The following is an 18,339-nucleotide window of genomic DNA, read 5'->3' as shown; positions in this document are numbered from 1 at the left end:
AGCCTTATCTTCTATCTTTTGAATAACTATGATCTTTCTATTCAATGGAAGATCGTGGGAGCATATTCGAAAAAAAAAAATCTTCATCTTCTTTCACCTTGTGTCTTGTAGCAGCCGCTTTCAAATTAAGATTATCCAGCAGAGTTTTTATATCAGCTGACAAAAAAAAAAAGGAGCAAGAATTTGACGGTCTCTTCCAAAAATTAACCCAATCGTAACACCATCCCCATAACATGGGAAAAGAAGAAGAACAAGAAGAAAGGATATTAAATGCCCTTGTAAACGACCTCAATTTTAGGGGTCAATATTTATTCACTGCATTCAGTACAAAATTAATGATAATACAAGTACCCCCATATAACTGGTTATTGCCCGAAACTGTGGGTGATTTTATTGTGCCCCATCTGAATCGACGTGTCCAACAACACCTTTTCCTTTCAACGATTTCTATGCCCCAATTATCCTGTGCAAACACGACCGCCCTTTCAGTAAAACCGCATTAGGGTATGTGTGTGCTGCACCACGAATATGAAGTGGTTGCCATTTACTTGACTATCCCTTAACATTAATTTGGTGGTTTGTTTTGTGTGTGTAACATCTTTCTTATCCTTTTAGATCGTTAGTGTATAATAAGTTTGATACATTTATCGTGTTTATCAGTGTTATTGTTATTTTTTGGTTCACTGATATTATTACAAATCGAACGTACGTCACACGTGTGACCGCAAAATCACTTCTATATTTTATTTCGAATGTTATGATAGAGTTCTATGTAATCAGGAATAATTTAATGACCTGAAAGTTTATGCCTTTAACTTTGTTATGCGACACACAAAATGCTAATTAAATTCATGTTTACTCGCAAGTTTGAAAGAAAAAACCAACCTCTGAATCCGTACACCTTTATTTGAGTGTATACATCTGTGATTCAAATTAAGTAGTATATAAAGAGAGGTAAATACAGGAATCCCTACTGCGTCGAAATTCTGTTCACTATATACCCCTTTCTATCCATATCCAATGTTATATTCATAATCATAATCAGTGCTGTTGCTATGGAAACGATAGGATTTAGCTTTTAACGTTTTGCGAGATATTCAGATACCACTCTATGAGATGTCAAAGAGCATGCAATTCTAAGCGGTATCAAAAGTTTATTTGATGTTAATCGGTTTTGAAGTGGGCGAGATATCCAAAACAAGGTGAAACAAAGAGATCCTAATAAAGTTGTGGCCTGTAGTCTTTTATTATTTTCACTTTTTTGGATATCTCGGCCATTTCCAAACCAATTTTCATCGAATACACGTTGAATCCTTCTTAAAATTACATGCTCTTTCATATTTCATGAGAGGTTTCTAATTACCTCACTTAGGAATGTAGAAAACATGAATCTCCACCTCAACCAGTACTGTACAGCCCCTTTAAGCGCCATGAGCACTGAAAAGTGGACCTCTGCGCTAAACAAGTAGCCACTGGTCAACACTTAGTTGAGAAGGCCTACTTATATAAGTGACATCATTTGGGTATGTTCCCGATGAGTTCCAGATTATGGCTAAATTTCTAGTGTGTTCGAAAGTTTGTGATTACATCCAATTCTTAAATTCTATTATATGTATATATATATATATATATATATATATAATGATAATAATATGCAGCATTATTGTTATCAGTAATATATTTGTAGTAGTAGTAGTAGTAGTAGTAGTAATAGTAGTAGTATCATCATCATTATTCTTATCATTAAAAATACATATCTATATAATATTGTGTTTGTCCTAACATACTGAGTATAGTTGCCAATTATCCCCTAAATTCTCCCTTCACTAACGACTAACAGGCAAAAAGTAAAGGCTTCACTTTCGTGATGAAATTCGTGTAGCACATCGACGATCTCAAAATCTAGTGCAGTCAAGTGCGTGTTGTTTGCTTATTCGTATGACTCTCTGAGTCTTTTCAACGCTCGCTCAATTATGCCAAGCCCATTGTTATCAAGTTTCTTCTATTTTTGGTGGTTGTTGTTGCTTTTATTCGAATATGGCCCAGCGCGATGGGAACCGTCACATGTTTGTGCTTATAGAGTTTATAGCAGCCCCCGCAGCCGTCCGCCGTATCTATGCCCTGCAATCGGGCAACTTGATAATGGCAGTGTGTGCATTCTTTCTTAGCATAATTGAAAAGGATTTCTTACCGCTGAATTTACAGAAACACAGGGAAAAAAGAGAAGTCACAGTAAAAACGCTGGTTACAGAGGATATAAACAATTAATAAGGAAGGTAGTAATGTTACTCAATTTTTCACAGACGGATATCCTGCCGGACATTGTTAGAATGTGTTACGCTTCAAACAAAGCTGAATTTCTCTCTTCCATTCTTTTTTTTTTCCACATAGAATTTGGTAGCCAGCTGTGAGACCGCTACGTGTGTGCCGTCGGCAATGGCGTCGGCAGACGAGCACGAGTGGCTCTTCAAGAAAGAAACGTCTGCAACGGCCGTCAGAAACGAACGCGACGGCGAAGTCGGCGAAGACGATGACAAATCGGACGAAAACTCGACAGCGGAGTCGGAAATCACACGCTCCGACATCGTGACATTCGCGTGTCTCGTCGTTGCTACCTTCATCAGTTGGCTCGCGTTTGCCATTATGGGACCGTTCTTTCCTCGAGAGGTAGGTGGACTACAGCCGACAAAGATCTTTTTTAATATGTCTGAGCCCCGCGCTGAAAGCTTGTACAGTCAGTATAAATTGAAGCCGTGATGCACTTAGGGAAATCAAGTGAGAACGATGCCGGCTCCCTGTTAAATTCATGTAAATGGATAAACCTTACAGTGTGTGTGTGTGTGTGTGTGTGTGTGTGTGTGTGTGTGTGTGTGTGTGTGTGTGAGAGAGTGTGTGTGTGTGTTTTAAGCACAGGTCAATGAACTTGTTTTTCAGGTTTTAAACACGTTAAAGCTCCATGGCTAATACTACCCCGACGTGGTACAAAATATTATGATAATTCATACAAAAAAACCAAAAACATGTTAATGCATTGAAAAAATAGCCTTCATCATAAGCAATTTACGCAGTACAATCACAATATTTTACAGGTAACGATGACCAGGTGAAAATCATTATTACTGAAAATAATCTGTATGTCACTACTCTCCCCTTTTATTCTGTACATTTCTTCTCCATAATCATCACTATGATCAATGTCAAATCACTGTGATCTTGTTCTAAAAGTGGCATGAATGCGTGCAACTGGAGCACGAACACGATACGCATGGCGAAGATGATTCCGACTAAAAAATAAGATACCTGACATTATCATATTGAAAATATGATTATTTGATTATTATTCTTCTACCAAAATCATACTGCCAGTCATGCAGTCATGTTTCAATGAAATTGGTTTCTCTGCAAAGTGCAAAAATATATTATGATCACATTTCTGAAGTAATTAGATTCTCCGATAAAAGAAAAAAAAGAACTTCATCATTAAAATGCATCCATCAATGTGATCATACTTGTAGTATACATTTTTCTTGAAGGCTTCTTTTTTGTTTGTTTTATGTCCATGAACACATCAGGCACACCAAAGAGGAGTGAGTGACATGGAAGTCGGATTGCTCTTCGCTCTTCAGTCCCTTACAACGGTCATCGTGTCTCCATTAGTCGGAAAGTTCGTAAGTTTATGGCCTGAAAAAAATTCAGTTCAGTTCAGTTCAATTCAATTTTATCATCCCTTTTGAGGAAATTAGTTTTGTTTTGCACACATACACAGAGCACATCGCCACGTACATGGAATACGTATATTACAGGACACAGTAAGATACATTGACATGTACGATAGAATATATCATACAACGCTATGCTATCAATATTAATGTCAGAGATATATTTGGAGTTGGAGGAAATATTAAAATGTACTGAGTCCAAATCGTGTTGCGTGTTTTGTGCTTGCACAAAATGCAGGAATGTAGTCTAGTTTGTTTCAAATGAAATGTCTTATAGTCTTACATACTATGAGTGAATGGATTTTGGTATCTAAATGAATGACTGTATAAAAGCTTTGAAGGTTATCGGTGTGTGTGTTATATATCAGTGTGAACAAGTGTATGAATAAAAGAACACAATGGATGTATAACCCTTTTGACTATTAAACTGTATTACCATAACACGGAAAACTATCATTTTCTCACTATTGAAATAAAAATATAAAATTATCTTGACATTAATGATGATTCAAATCCGAGAAACTTTAATTTTAACAGAATGGTATAGTTTTGGTTGAGATGGGGAATCATCCTGTAACCTTTTTTTTTTCGAAACAATTGGAAACCATTCCACGAAATATCATAACACATACAAATCTCATAGGAATTGAAAGTGTGTTTGATGAACATTGGTTTTTGAAATGGTTGAGATATCCAAAAATTCAAAGTAAACAAACGGCGGTTCTCATTAGAAAATAAATAAAATAACGACCACCAAAAAAAAAAAAAAAAAAAAATGTTCCCAGCTTTTATTGTGAAATCTTTGTTTGTCCGTTTTTGTTTTCTCAGTCAGTTCAAAGCCAACTTTCATTTGGAAATAAGCAAGAAATATTCTTTCTAACGTAGCATTATTTTAAACAAAACCCAAAGCCAATTACCTAAAAGCAAGCCTATAGGCGAAGTCAGTGAAAGACAAATCCCTTGCGTTGTCGCCTTACGGGAAAAAAAGAGGAGGAAATTCATGTCGGACAGTATGTGTACGACATTTTGACGTAAATGTGTTGCCCAACGATGACATTTTTTAATCAGTTGTAATGCATTGACAAACTTTGAATGACTGGATCATAGCGAGTCACGCCGTAGGACATTATTATCCCGGCTCTTCTTAGTTTCGTTCTGTTCATCAACGGAGTTTATGATTGACATCACCAAAGCCAAATTTATCTCCTTTTATCTCGACACGAACAACGGACGAAGGATGTTATCGTCTTCATGTAGCATGTAAGCGCTGTGGTGATCAATTGGCTCTTTTCTTAAAAGGCAAACTGTGTTTACGATTGAGATGTGATTGCCAAGGTATCTCGTGTTTGCGGGAGAGTAAGGCCATGCACACACTGGGTGGCTATCGCCGAAGGTATTACGTAGTTAGTGCGAATAAGGCGATGCGGGCACTCTGATTTAGGTTACCATGGAAACCGTGGGTGTGACATTGCCGATTTCTCATCGCGGCTTTTGCAGTTTCCACATATAGCATGTGCGTGTGGGTTGGGTTTTTGTGTTTTTTTTTTCTTTCGTCCCTTTCACCGGACGTCGGCAAGCTAAGGGTATATTTTTGTTGTTTTTGTCATTGCTCATTAGCTGATTAACCGGATGAATGAGAGTAATTGGCGGGACACATCGCCCTGTTAATACTAAAAGGCGTCCCCGAGGATTTTCTTTACCTTCGGCTCCTACGGAAAATAACAACCCAATTCTCTCTTCACGTCATGTTATCGCAGGCATTACTCATATGCATATACATGTATAATTATCTATCTATCTATCTATCTATCTATCTATCTATCTATCTATCTATCTATTTATTTATCTATCTATTTATCATTACATAATATTATATAGATATTGTGCGTTTTGTGTGTATTGTGTCAAAGCTTACGAGACGGTAAAAAACTACTATGCATTCGATCATAAAATTGTCTACCGATTCTTGATCCATCATGTTCTTAATAGTATAATAAGTGTTTGTAATCCCCGTACACATGAAACACGGTACAGTAAAGATCAGAACCAACACTTGTTGTCGGGCGAAAGCTCGGTGGTCTAGTGGAGATGACGCTTGTCCGGAGATCAGGAGGTCGTAGGTTCGAATCCTGCTCGAGTATGTACGCCCATGATTTTTTTTATCATGGCTACTACTAAAACACTGATCAATTCAGCGCTTATCTACGTCGATGTAGGGCAATATATGTCAATCTGTTGCAAGGATGGTACAATGTTTGTAGGAAAAAAAAAGAAGTAAAATTGATGAACTTACAGCTGACAGGAACTTAAGACCAAAAAAAAAAAAATATGAATCTCATCAGTTTATTGCGGTGGGATGTCAAATCATTGAAATGGACTCAGTGGCCCCAAGCGGCCTTTCAAAAAAGGGAGACGAATAGTAACACTGACAAAGAAATGTATCAACATTCCTATTCACACCTAGAAGAAGTATAGGAGGCAGGATATTTTAAAAAAAAATATCAGTGCGTCAGAGAAGAGGAAGTGAAATGATGTTTGGCGGTCCTTTAGCTTTCTCGACAGAAATCAAGCAGCAGCGCGTTTAGTCATGAAAAACTCTTATTTAAAAAAAAGGTCAATTTGATAAAAAGAAGCGAAAGCAGTTGAAAAATATGATGATGATGCCATTATTATTATTTTTTTTTGGGGGGGAGGGGGGTGGGGCGGGGTTGGGTTAGGATGGGGATTGGGGATCAAGGGGGGGGGGGGATAAGCTGATAGGCACCATACATTGTTTTGTGGTTTTTATCCCTCTTATTTGTTCAATTCGATTCGATTCAATTCAATTCAATTCAATTCAATTCAATTCAATTCAATTCAATTCAATTCAATTCGATTCAATTCAATTCAATTCATTTCAGTTCAGTTCAGTTCAGTTCAATTCTGTTCAGTTCAGTTCAGTTCAGTTCAGTTCAGTTCAGTTCAGTTCAGTTCAGTTCAGTTCAGTTCAGTTCGGTTCAGTTCAGTTCAGTTCGGTTCAGTTCAGTTCAGTTCAGTTCAATTCAAGTCAATTCAATTCAGTTCAATTCGATTTTTATTTTGCTCAGACTATTAGAAGCAGCATGATTATCATGGTTACCAGGGAACGCGCACAAGTCTTGCTATTTTATTTTATTCATTTATTTTTTTGGGGGGGGGGGGTGGGAGGGGGGAGACTAGTATTTTCGTTCAAAGGACATTACTTACTAGCCTTTACCTATCCAAGATATTTAGGAACTATACATGCTGGTGCCTCACCGTATTAAATGAATAGCCATCGAGTAATTGTACTATATTAATAATAATATTATATAATTATTATAGCGTTTGTAGATTATTACGTTGATGATGAACCATCGTTACTTACGCGCAAACTTTAACCGCGAATGCTGTGGTTGTTACGCTCAATTGAAGCGGACGACTTGATGTGTGTGTAATGCATCATGCGATGGCGTGCTGTCTTTAAATTCTCCGAAGCTGCTCCCACACAATGCGTCACACATTACCTGATTGCACATGCCTTCCAGTTTGAACGTGACTGGCGTTCTAATAATGTCTAATGGGCAGTAAAAAGTATACCAATAATTGTCAATACTCTCTATGATCTCTTCATATTAAAACACTCCGACGCTGCCGCACCTCTTAATAGTTTCCGCACAACAAATGTGTTAGATTTAAGATGCTATTATGAAATGCTGGGATAGAAAGCTTCATTTACTTTTCCATCACGTTCTTGGATGTCCAGAGACGATGGATTGAAATCTATTTCATTTCAGCAAGCAAAGATGGATCAGCGAAGTGGTTTAGCCGGTAGCGTCTCTGACGTGCTATAGTCAAAATGGCACCGGTTTGAATCATTGAAGCCATGCAGCTGAGTAATTACTTGTGTTAACATGTCGCCTGGTCTTGAACAATGTGCAGTTGGCTACAGAATCTCTGTGTGGGATGATATGGCCGTTAGATGGCAGAGAATCACGAACTACGAACGTCAAAATTCCCACATTGATCCTCGAAATAGGCAGCCTGCGAGCTACTAGTAACCGTTCGATTCCCCCCCCCCCCCCCCCCCCCCGTGCCCTTTCCCGGCGGTCCGCCCTGAGTGACATTGTACATTTTGGGTGAAGCAGGAGATTCAAAATTAATGGAGATAGTTTCCCCAGGGAACGGGGGATGGGATGGTGAAGAAATATAAATATATATTACATATGTTGTTTTTTTTTCTCTCTCTTGCTAGAAGATTGATGGACATATCATCTGCGAGTAATTGTTTCTTTATCTTACAGATATACGTGGGATGATCATTTCCGGTCTTCGTTCTCAAATAGACGCACAACAAGAATAAGATCTGCATTGTAGTCACACACACACACATACACACTCATGCACACACACGTTTTTTTTTCAATAATCTTTATCTTTCCTCATTCAAACATGAAAAATAAAATATTCCATAAACATGTCTCTGACATTATGTTTCGGGTAATGTTACGTGTAAATATGATATCATTAGAAACACAAAATATAACTGGATATTTGACACTTGGCATTCCAGTCATCGAAAATTAATTATTAAAATTTAGAAAAAAAACACGCAATTGTATGTTAAAACAGAATGTGGTAATTCTCCATAGCTGCCCCTCCCATCCCTGTAATCACATTCATACAAACACACTCGCGGGCGCACACACGCACGCACACGCATAATAAATGCTAGTATATTTCGCCATCCTTACTTATTCTTCCCTGATAAGATATAGATAGATTTGATGTCATATCTCAGTAATCTGTCTTCCTGAAATGCAACGCGTACCCCTTTTCCATCACGGTTTTGAAAACGCTCTCTCCGTCATTCAAAACAAGAAGAATGATAGAGGTAGAAATTGTGTCAATGATGATATTAAAGGGATGTACAGTTTCGGTTGAGATGGGGTTTCAGGATTTTAACGTCTGTTGATTGTGAATTTTTACGATAATGAGAAACTTCTTATGAAATATGGAGAAGCATATAATTCTAGGAGGAATTCAAAGTTTATTTGATGAAAATTGATTTTGAAATGGCTGAGATATCCGCCCTCCCCTAAAATGGCTAAGCTAATAAACGATGGGACCCATCTTCCATTAAGATCGCTCTATTTTAATTTGTTTTTGGATTTCTCAGCCATTTCAAAATCAATTTTCTCCAAATAAACCTTGAATTCCTCTTAGAATTATGCTCTTTAACATTTCGTTATTAAGTATCTCGCAAAAAGCTAAATCCTCACCTCAGCCAATACTATACCATCCCTTGTATGGCCCCAGAAGGAAGCAGACTATACTGGACGCATTGGCAGATTAGTGTGACTCATAATGGTTTTATTTGAACACAGCCTATTTCTTTTCTTGTTGTTGTTGTTGTTGTTGGAATAAAGTCGATGGACGATAAAGCATTCATTACTATAACTTCTTTCACTATCGCCTCCACAGATCCCAATGATAGGCGGCAAAGTGACCCTTGTTGGAGGGCTCGTCATTGAGACTATTGGCAACATATTTTTCGGGTGAGTGACGTCACGTATATTCTCGACGAACATCCGCCTTCCAGGAATCGTGCAAGGCGATATTACGCTATAAGACACGCTCGCCTGCTTTAATTACCGCCACGCGCGTTCGACTATTAGTATTAGCGGCAGTGAGTTTATATATACGCGCTCCAACTTGCTTGTCTCTCGGGGCAAGAATTATCATGGGAAAGGGAGGGGGTATTAGACCGGAAGGCGTGGGGGGGGGGGGGGGAGGGGAGCCTCGCCTTACCGCATTGTGAGATGAGTGAAATTGGTTAGGTTTATTTCGACACTTTGTTGTATAAAAGATAACTTCTATGGCCACTATTTACCGATGCAACGATCTACTATCGTTATTTACAACAATCATTGTTTTTATCCATGACTGTTACAGCTGTTACAATCCCCACCACACAAAGCATCCATCGGTACATTTCGGTATCCATCACAGATGCTGGGAGTCAGCAAATGGGATACGATAGGGGAGGGGATCGAGGGAAGGAGTGGCCAGGCGGAGCGGAAATCACTGTGCCGTAAAGTTGAACAATTTTTTTTTTTCTCTCACTCTCTCTGCCCAGGGTGCCAATGGTGCAATTAGTAATTACTGCGTTTAATCATCTGATGATGACTCAGTCGTTGCGCATCATGCGTTACATCAAGGCATCACATCAATCATTATCCTACCGTCATTTTTCGTAGTACGGATGTTGGCTGAACTAGAAATACGTGTACACGTAATCCTGCGCGTATATAGGAGAATCAAGTATACTGCGTACTTATCAATAACGATTGCCGTATTTCGTACTTTATGACTTTAAAGTAGGCCTACTTTACATTTATATTTATCTCCATTCTGTGCTACAGAATGAAAGAATGAACTAGAGTGGAGTATAGTATAAAATGCCGGGACGTATAATACTGACAACTCTGATTCATTTTTTTTTTCAACCAAGAAATTTCATTTACATAATACAAACATTCAGGTAAAAATGAAAGTCATTCTACATGATTAACAATATAAAATACACAATTTGACATACAGCTACAAGTACTCTAGATAATAGAATACTCTCCAGCCCATATGAGATACAAACATTTTGGTTTTTACTGACATGTGTTCATCTATCTTTGTTGCTTCGAGAAAAGATAGAATGAGGAAATATTACATGATTTATTTCATTTCTGGCAGAAAACATGACACAGGGCCGGCGGAGCGTTTTCAAAAATGTGGGGCCCCCTTCCGGGTTTCATGAGCTAACAAGCAACAACAAAAAAAAGGTCCCCAGCTCATCTCTCCCCTTCCATTTCCGGGTTTTTTTTCAGCTGGCAAGAAAAAAAAAAAAAAAAGGTCCTCAGTGGAAAAACATAACCTTACCGCTCTCACACTTCAAGATTTCCATCTATTTCCATTTAGTGCCACTTACGTACTTCCGGGAAACAAAAGTGTAGGGGCCCAAAGTGATGACACCTTATGTATTTCCTTTGTATGATGCACAAAAAGTATGGGGGCCCGAGCCCCCACAGCCCCCAAGGTTCCGCCGGCCATGTGATATATTTTGCTTACAAAGAAGAAGACATTGTAACATTTCTGGATTTCTTTAGTATAAATTAATGTACAGAAAATGTATCTTCCAACGTATAGAATAGATAATCTAATATATGTTAAAGTATAGATATGCAAAACTGATTCATACTTGACACATTTGGCGTTATAGTGCTGTTTTAATGGACGTATATTTTGTTTGTGGCAAACTCATAGTGAGGTATTATATTTCTTTTTTTAATCTACATTGATCATTATTGAAGGATCTATACATTCTCTGAAAAGTGTCTTTCAAGCGCATTAAAATATAGCTTAAAATGTAGGATAAAATCATAGCATAAGTTTCTGTAATCGAATACTAATTGTTGCAACAATAGTTAACATTATATAGTTGTTATTTTGAACACATAAATACTCACTAGAATGATGAAATATATCTTTGGACAAAAGGAAAACAAAACTAATAAAGCAAAATCCATTTCATAATACTTTCAGACATTGAATTCCTTGCTGTCGGATTGCTCTTTTTTTCTGGAATATTCGTAGGTGCATTTGCCGATTTCCACTTTTCCTAATGTTTGCTTTTGCCTCCGTTTATTCTTGAAGGTTCTGTGCGAAACTGCATTCGAGAACAACTTTCTTGGTCTTCACCTTCCTGTTTCGCGCCCTCATCGGCGTAGGCGTGGCAACATCGGTCACTGCCACGATGGCAATAAACGCTAACACTTTCCCGAATCATTTTGCGCGAACAGTGGTGAGTCAGAACATCGGAGATTTGAGACCTGTTTTCGTTTGTGTTTCCTAATTTTTGCTTGTTCTATTTTCCTCTTCCCGATATAATAATTATTCTAGTAATAACACTACTGACAGACGACAATTGTTCGTGAAAAAAAAATGATCGCATTCATGTTTTTTTAGATTGAGCATTAACACTAAAGCAAAATACAAGTAGATAACCGTCAAATATGCACATCTGGGACGGAAAACTTGTCTTTACAGATAATTGTCTTTGTTGTAACTTTATGATTCTGTTTCTCTACAGATTGTGTCCCAAAAGTTGTAATGTTTGATCACGTTTCAATTATTTTCTGTTTAATTCTTTTTGTTTAACCTGTCTGTCTGTATATATATAATTATATAATTCTCTTCCACTACGTGAGCCCCTATCCCCTTATGACAGTTTGAGCTCACGAATTCGTCAAATCCTAATTGAAGTCATGTGCACTTTGTTCTTTATGTTATTTATCTATTTATTCATTTTGTATTTTTTTAATTTTATTTATTTTTTTTACAGGGCATTTTAGAAATGACGGCAGGCCTTGGAATGTTGCTTAGTCCGCTCATAGGTGGCGCTCTTTATGAGGTAAGTTCAGGTTACGAAGATCTCTGCAAGCAAAAAAAAAAAAAAAAAAGATACATTGTATGCACAATTGATTCTCTTGCATTATATATCAATTGTTATTTTCACTCCAAGACTGATGACAAAGCGAATGCAATTTGTTTTAATTCAGTTGTATCAGTGTGTAGACCTACACGCAGAATCATTATGTTCTGCTTGACAAAACAGAAAGAAAGAGATGACATTGGAAATGAATAAGTGATGATATTTTATTAAGGCTGTTTTTTTCTTTTATTCACAGTTCATCTCTCTTCGATACGTTGCTCCCAAACGCATGAGCCCGTGTCCTGTTGCTTGCCTATAAATTTGTCAGCTAAACAATTACAGGAAGGAAGATACTATCGTAATTTCGTCCGCTAAATGATTTGACAAATTTGGAAGATTAAAAAAAAAGAAGATATTTCTAATGACGGATGTGTGGATGTTTTAGCATCATTTCACTTGCATGAATGAAAACAGAAAAAGAGAAGAGATAGAAAGAGAGAAAACTGTAATTTTCAAACGAAGATATTTTGTAGGGCAGGGACGATTAATTTTCAACATTTTCTTCCCCACCCCCTCCCCCTTCCCAGGCTGGTGGCTCAAGCTTTCTGCTGCCATTCGTGGTGGTAGGAGCGTTAGACTTCGCCTCCATGCTCACCTCGCTAATTTTTCTCCCTAGAACAAGTAAGTTACTAACAAGTCTCTCCTCTATGCATTCTTTGTTTCTTTATTTTTCGTTTCATTTTTTTCTTTAACTTTGTAAATCATGTTATCTCCTTTGAAGTCATAATTGCCACGACTGGTGCTAGTTACATGGTGCAGCATGCAATTCCGTACTCAGCTAGTTCTGTATCGTGATGTTTTGTTTTGTTTTTTGTTACTGTTTATTTGTGTCCTCATTTGAGTCTGACGTCTTTTTTTGACGTAAAAGACAGGATTGCAGAGATTAATTGCAAGTACAAAAGGAAAACGGTATAGTGATGGGAAAACACACAAGCACACACACACACACACACACACACACGCACATGATCACACAAACTATCTAAAAAACACATACGCAGACAGGACAAAACAACAAGAGACATCGAAAAAGGGGTAGTGTTAAACAGAGGAGAGAATAACCTTGAAAAGATCCCTAAAACTTCGATGAAGAGTTTTTATTAATATTGTTGATTCACCTAATCCACATAATAATTTTAATGCATGTGAATTAATTAAATTAAGCTAAACCAGATTGTATTGGCATGACGACGTTGTTGACAGTTCCCTCAAAAGGAGCAATCATTTTTCTGAAAGCCAACCAAATGCATTGTGCCACTATGATCATTGGGGGTCATCCCACGAGACCGACACCCACGAGTCATACAGCCCACGAGCTCGACATTAGAAAAGAAAAAAGGTCTGTGAGTCAGACAGTCCTTGAGTCATACAGCCCTTGAGTTCGACACTAGGCAAATAAAGTCCATGGGTCCGACGCGAGGTAATAGCAGCCCACCAAGTCGACATTACAACACGAAATGCGTCGGTTGCGTAGGCCTTGTTTGATTAGTGTCGAAATCATGGGCAGTATGACTCGTGGGCTGTATAACTCCTGGGCTGTAGTCCTTATGACTCATGAACTGTACTACTCGTGGGCTCTATGATTCGTGGGTGTGAAACTCGTGACGTGCACCCGATCATTTAGCTCTCTCTCTTCCCTTATTTTGCCTATAAAAAAAAATGAATAAAATGATAAGGAGAGCGATCGGAGGAGCCGGGGTCCATCATCGAGGTGCTGCGTATCCCGTCCGTCTGGCCGGCCATCATGGCGGGCTTCGTTGGGGCCTTCACGCTCAGCTTTCTCGAGCCCACGCTATCCATTCACGCGGCTTTTCTCACGTCCAACACGTTTTACATCGGCCTCCTGTTCATGTTGGCTAGTGCCGTCTACGCGGGGAGCTCCCCCGTCTGGGGCTACGTCGGCGACACGTTTGTAAGTAGAGGAGGTACCTTTAAACATATGGTATTTATCCTCAAGAGCGAAGTTACTTTAAATGACGTTGATGAGATCGGGACTGAATATAAACCCATTCTAAATTTCCATTGATTGATTAATCGATCGATTAATTAATTGATTGATTAATCAATTAATTAATTCATTCATTCGTTAGATGCATAGTTCTTAGGGGAAATAAATAATTCCTCCGATAAACCATTTCTAATGGCATTTATTATTCTATGTCTCTTTGTGCCTGGGAGCAGTGCCTATCATCAAAAACCAACTCTGTCCAGATTCCTACAAAGCACTTGACTTTTTTGTGTTATTCAAAGACAAAAATTGGCCCTTTTACCCTAAAATGTTTATTTGGATTTGAATTTCGGCAGGGGATTTCAAGGCAGTGTATGGTAGTAGGACTCTTTTTGGAAACTCTGTCCTTACTGCTGCTGGGTCCTTCGCCACTTCTACATCTACCAAAGTAAGTCAGTTTCACAAGAACGACGTTTTACGGTGCGCTTCGGCATGATTTTCTAATGTACACTCACACAGGAGCGTACGAGCGCGTGAGCACGCACACACAAACCCACACGCACTAGCATTTGAGACTAGGCACAGTATAATTATCATGTCTATATCTCTGCTTTCAAATTGCTAAATGTTCACGAAAACGACCAAAAAGAGGAAACAGCAGCCAAAGCAGTATATCAAATGGGGTCACCTTTCCCATCCCTTGCCCTGCCATGGTGGCTTCATTACTACGGTAAGGCAGCTAGGATTCGGAGAGGGCATCACTTAACTGATTATCTGACAATTAAAACCGAGAAATTGAATACATACATACGCACATTCAATTTTTATAATGTAGCATGAATTCCAATTTGATTCAATGCTTGTTAGCGTTTCACACCGAAACAAAATGTTTCAGTGTACTTTAAAAGAAAGAATGTCTTCGGAACGCAGGATTTTAGGTTTCTCCTAAAGAACGTTAAGGAGTTTAAATCTTTTTTTTTTGCTCAAATGGAAGTAGATTCCACAGTGTTTTTTTTCAGCGTGAGCCAAAGCTCGTTCCCCAAAAGATTTCTTTGAAAGTGGAACATGTAAGAGACCAGAGAATTGAGTTAATACTAAATGCTTCCGTAAAGGATATCGAGAGTAGACATGACTCGTCTGATACACAGCCAGTCTTTTCAAGCTTTTTAAATTTATAACTCTTCATCTGTTTGCCGCAAGTAACTAGCTAGTCAGAAAACAAACAAACTTGACTGAATGTAATACATAGGAATGTGAAGTTTGATTCATGATAGATTCACCCGAAACCCCTTTTATTATCAAAGGCTTTACGAATCAAGGCATGCGACTGCAGAAATCGCTCATAATTTCATTAATGTCACTAAATGATCTCTTATTGGTTCTTCCTTTGATTCTTCGTCTCTCCGTCTCACTCTCCAAATATCTCACAAGGGAACTGTGGCTACTGTGTATCAGCTTAATCCTTTTCGGGCTTTCGGACGGTGCCATTGTTGTGTCGTCATTTAGCGTCTTATACTTATCAGCCATGTAAGTATATTTAGGGATCAAAAGAAATCGCTTTGGAGTAATTATTGCAACGACTGACAAACAGGCTGTGGTTGAATAGATACGATAGAAGCTCCATCAGAGTAAAAAAAAGAATAAAATGAAAAATACATCAATGATGAAATTTGAAAAGTAAACTGGTTTAAAAAAGAAGTACAGCTGTAATTGAGTAATACTACACATATTAAAATCGGCGTGGATAGAGCGTTCAGAATTATCTTTCCGAAGAAAGTAAAATGCCAGTGAGAGAGGTTATAACCTTTCGGGAATATTATGCACTTGTCTCCTTAACATGCACGGGATCATGTTCATCCAATCGGTGACTGTTATTATTTGAATCATTGTGACCACTGGCCTACCTATTAATGTGTCGTCCTTCTTAATCTTAATATGATATGAACTTTTATATGTACTTATATGTACCTGAAGATGAATCCCATATAATTATACGCATGCGTTTTTACCTGTTTTTTGCTTTCTATTCTTTTTTCTTGATTATTCCAGAGAGCAAGGATTGTCAGAAGACATGAAAACCCATGGTGTCGTATCAGGAATATTTAATTGTGTATTGTGTTTAGGGTGAGTTGAGCTTACACGTATTCACATTCTTAAAGATGTACAACAATGTCACCCGATGACGTTTAAACAGCTGGTACGCATGCATACAAAAACTTGCTCTTTTCAAAACACCTAATGTACTAACAATTCTTGAGGTCATCGGCAAGAAATGTGACCAGAAAAGAAATAATTTCATGATACCAGGATCTTATCCTCTTTTATATTCAAATGAATGATATAAACGAACGCACGAAATTCCTAACTATCACCGTTAGAGGAACAATGAATTCATTTAGCTTTAACGTTTTTACATAATCATCACAGATTAATTAACCAGCACACATTTATACTAATCATTCAGACTGGTTGGTATAGGACAAAGCAAAACAGAACGTAACAAAAAAGATGAAAAAGAGAATGGCGATACCATTATTTATTATTATATTAAATATTATATTGAATAAACGCGCTTTAAAGTCACGAAAGGCGATCTCTCTCCTACACAAGACGAGAGCAGATTCAGAATTTCTAACGCCATACCTCACAAACACATACATTGATGTATACTCCAAACAGTCTCAGGCTAAAAATGGTTCTTTTTGAATAGATGGGCTATCATTGTTTTGGAAAACCTTTTGTATCCAATCTAATAGTAATAATTATGTTAACATCAGTATAATGATGAAATACAGTTGATAATGATTTAATAAACTTAATTTCTCTTAATATTTTTTTTTTTCAAAATAAAACGACCTATTCAACATCAAGCATAACATAAATAATTAGCTAAGTCGGCCATGAGAAAAACAAAAAAAAACAAACAAACAAAACACGAAACATCCTAGCATAATAATAAAGTGAGCCAGACCAGCTTAGTCTCCAATGGCAGTACCTTTTTATCTACCATAATAATATGTCTACTAGACCTTGTCGCGGTTCTTGAGCAGTTACTATCATTCAATTATTGAATGTGCCCGAGACTGTGTGGGTTCGCACTACTAGTAGATACTCTCGGTGTTCTTGTGTGACATTGATGGTGGTGGTGGTGGTGGTGGAGATGATGGTCTTCTCGCATTTATCACGTCGTTCTTCCCTGCAGGAGTATGTGCGGGGCTTGGATAGCGGGCGGGATGTTGGAGCAAGCCGTCGGCTTCTCCGCGACAGCGACCATCACGGCCGGAGTGGTCCTGGTGGCGGCGCTGGTGACGTCCTCTTACTACCTCGTCGAGACAACGTGGCAAACAAGGTATGTACACACATAGGCCTTTCGTGACTACTCTGTAAGCAACAGCAAGGGACCACGTGACATATCGTCACAATGCGATTTTACATGTAATGGAAATAATGCACTCTTTTGGGATATGTCTGTCTCTGTATATATGTATATCGACGATATATTCAAGTATGATGTGTGATATGTATGTCGGAGAGAGAGAGAGAGAGAGAGAAAGAGAGATAAATACAAAATAAAGAGGCATATATGTCCAAAATATATACAAATTGAATATTACATTCTTTACGTTCGCACATGTAGTGTTTGAGCAAAATATATACAAATTGAATATTACATTCTTTACGTTCGCACATGTAGTGTTTGAATATTGTCCTATACGTCTATCGTTGTTTGATAGCTTGTTATCACATGATTTAAAAGAAAATGCTGATTTACACATCAAACAATTATTCTTTTTTTTCAAGTAGTAATGCAAGTCAGAAGAAAGTCACATGTCAGATATTATGAGCAATTTCCATTTACGAGCTTCCCGACAGTGCAAGCGTATGGGGGTAAAGGCAAGAGCTATTACTTCGAATCTGATGGTACTAATATCGCATTTTAGTAATGTAGCAATTTAACAAAGTGTAGAAATTTCTCTTCGTTTTAAAGTCTGCATTTTTGGTTTACCGAATATTTTTCTCCCTGCAGGAGAGACCGTCGAGGAAGAAAACTTCAAGACCTGCGTTCGATAAAAACCAGTAACCCAGTGCCTGAGACAACGCCTCTTTTTCAGCAACCAGATAGATAA

The 18,339-nt window shown here is 38.0% G+C and overlaps 1 protein-coding gene across 1 annotated transcript; it reads left to right on the top strand.

Moving 5' to 3' along the window:
• The first annotated feature begins 2,037 nt into the window (after positions 1-2,037).
• Positions 2,038-18,339, top strand: LOC139731065 (MFS-type transporter SLC18B1-like). The gene is made up of 13 exons (XM_071641945.1): positions 2,038-2,148; positions 2,392-2,667; positions 3,573-3,668; positions 9,201-9,274; positions 11,427-11,574; positions 12,115-12,183; positions 12,792-12,885; positions 13,941-14,176; positions 14,569-14,660; positions 15,644-15,739; positions 16,262-16,336; positions 17,415-17,561; positions 18,240-18,339. Exons 1-13 carry the CDS (start codon positions 2,038-2,040, stop codon positions 18,337-18,339), a joined length of 1,614 nt encoding a protein of 537 aa, XP_071498046.1.

The sequence above is a fragment of the Diadema antillarum genome, unplaced genomic scaffold (assembly GCF_040938485.1).
Source record: "Diadema antillarum isolate AM-2024a unplaced genomic scaffold, OU_Dant_1.0 seq00000356_RagTag, whole genome shotgun sequence".
In the NCBI taxonomy this organism is placed as follows: domain Eukaryota; kingdom Metazoa; phylum Echinodermata; class Echinoidea; order Diadematoida; family Diadematidae; genus Diadema; species Diadema antillarum.
The sequence above is the reverse complement of the archived record's forward strand: the minus strand, read 5'-3'. Positions and strand labels throughout refer to the sequence as shown.

Excerpts from the sequence above, each read along its gene's own strand:
- LOC139731065 (XM_071641945.1), top strand. The coding sequence starts at position 2,038 with ATGGCCCAGCGCGATGGGAACCGTCACATGTTTGTGCTTATAGAGTTT. Across the intron at positions 14,177-14,568 it reads GCTACGTCGGCGACACGTTT|GGGATTTCAAGGCAGTGTAT; the intron begins GTAAGTAGAGGA and ends GAATTTCGGCAG. Across the intron at positions 16,337-17,414 it reads AATTGTGTATTGTGTTTAGG|GAGTATGTGCGGGGCTTGGA; the intron begins GTGAGTTGAGCT and ends TCTTCCCTGCAG.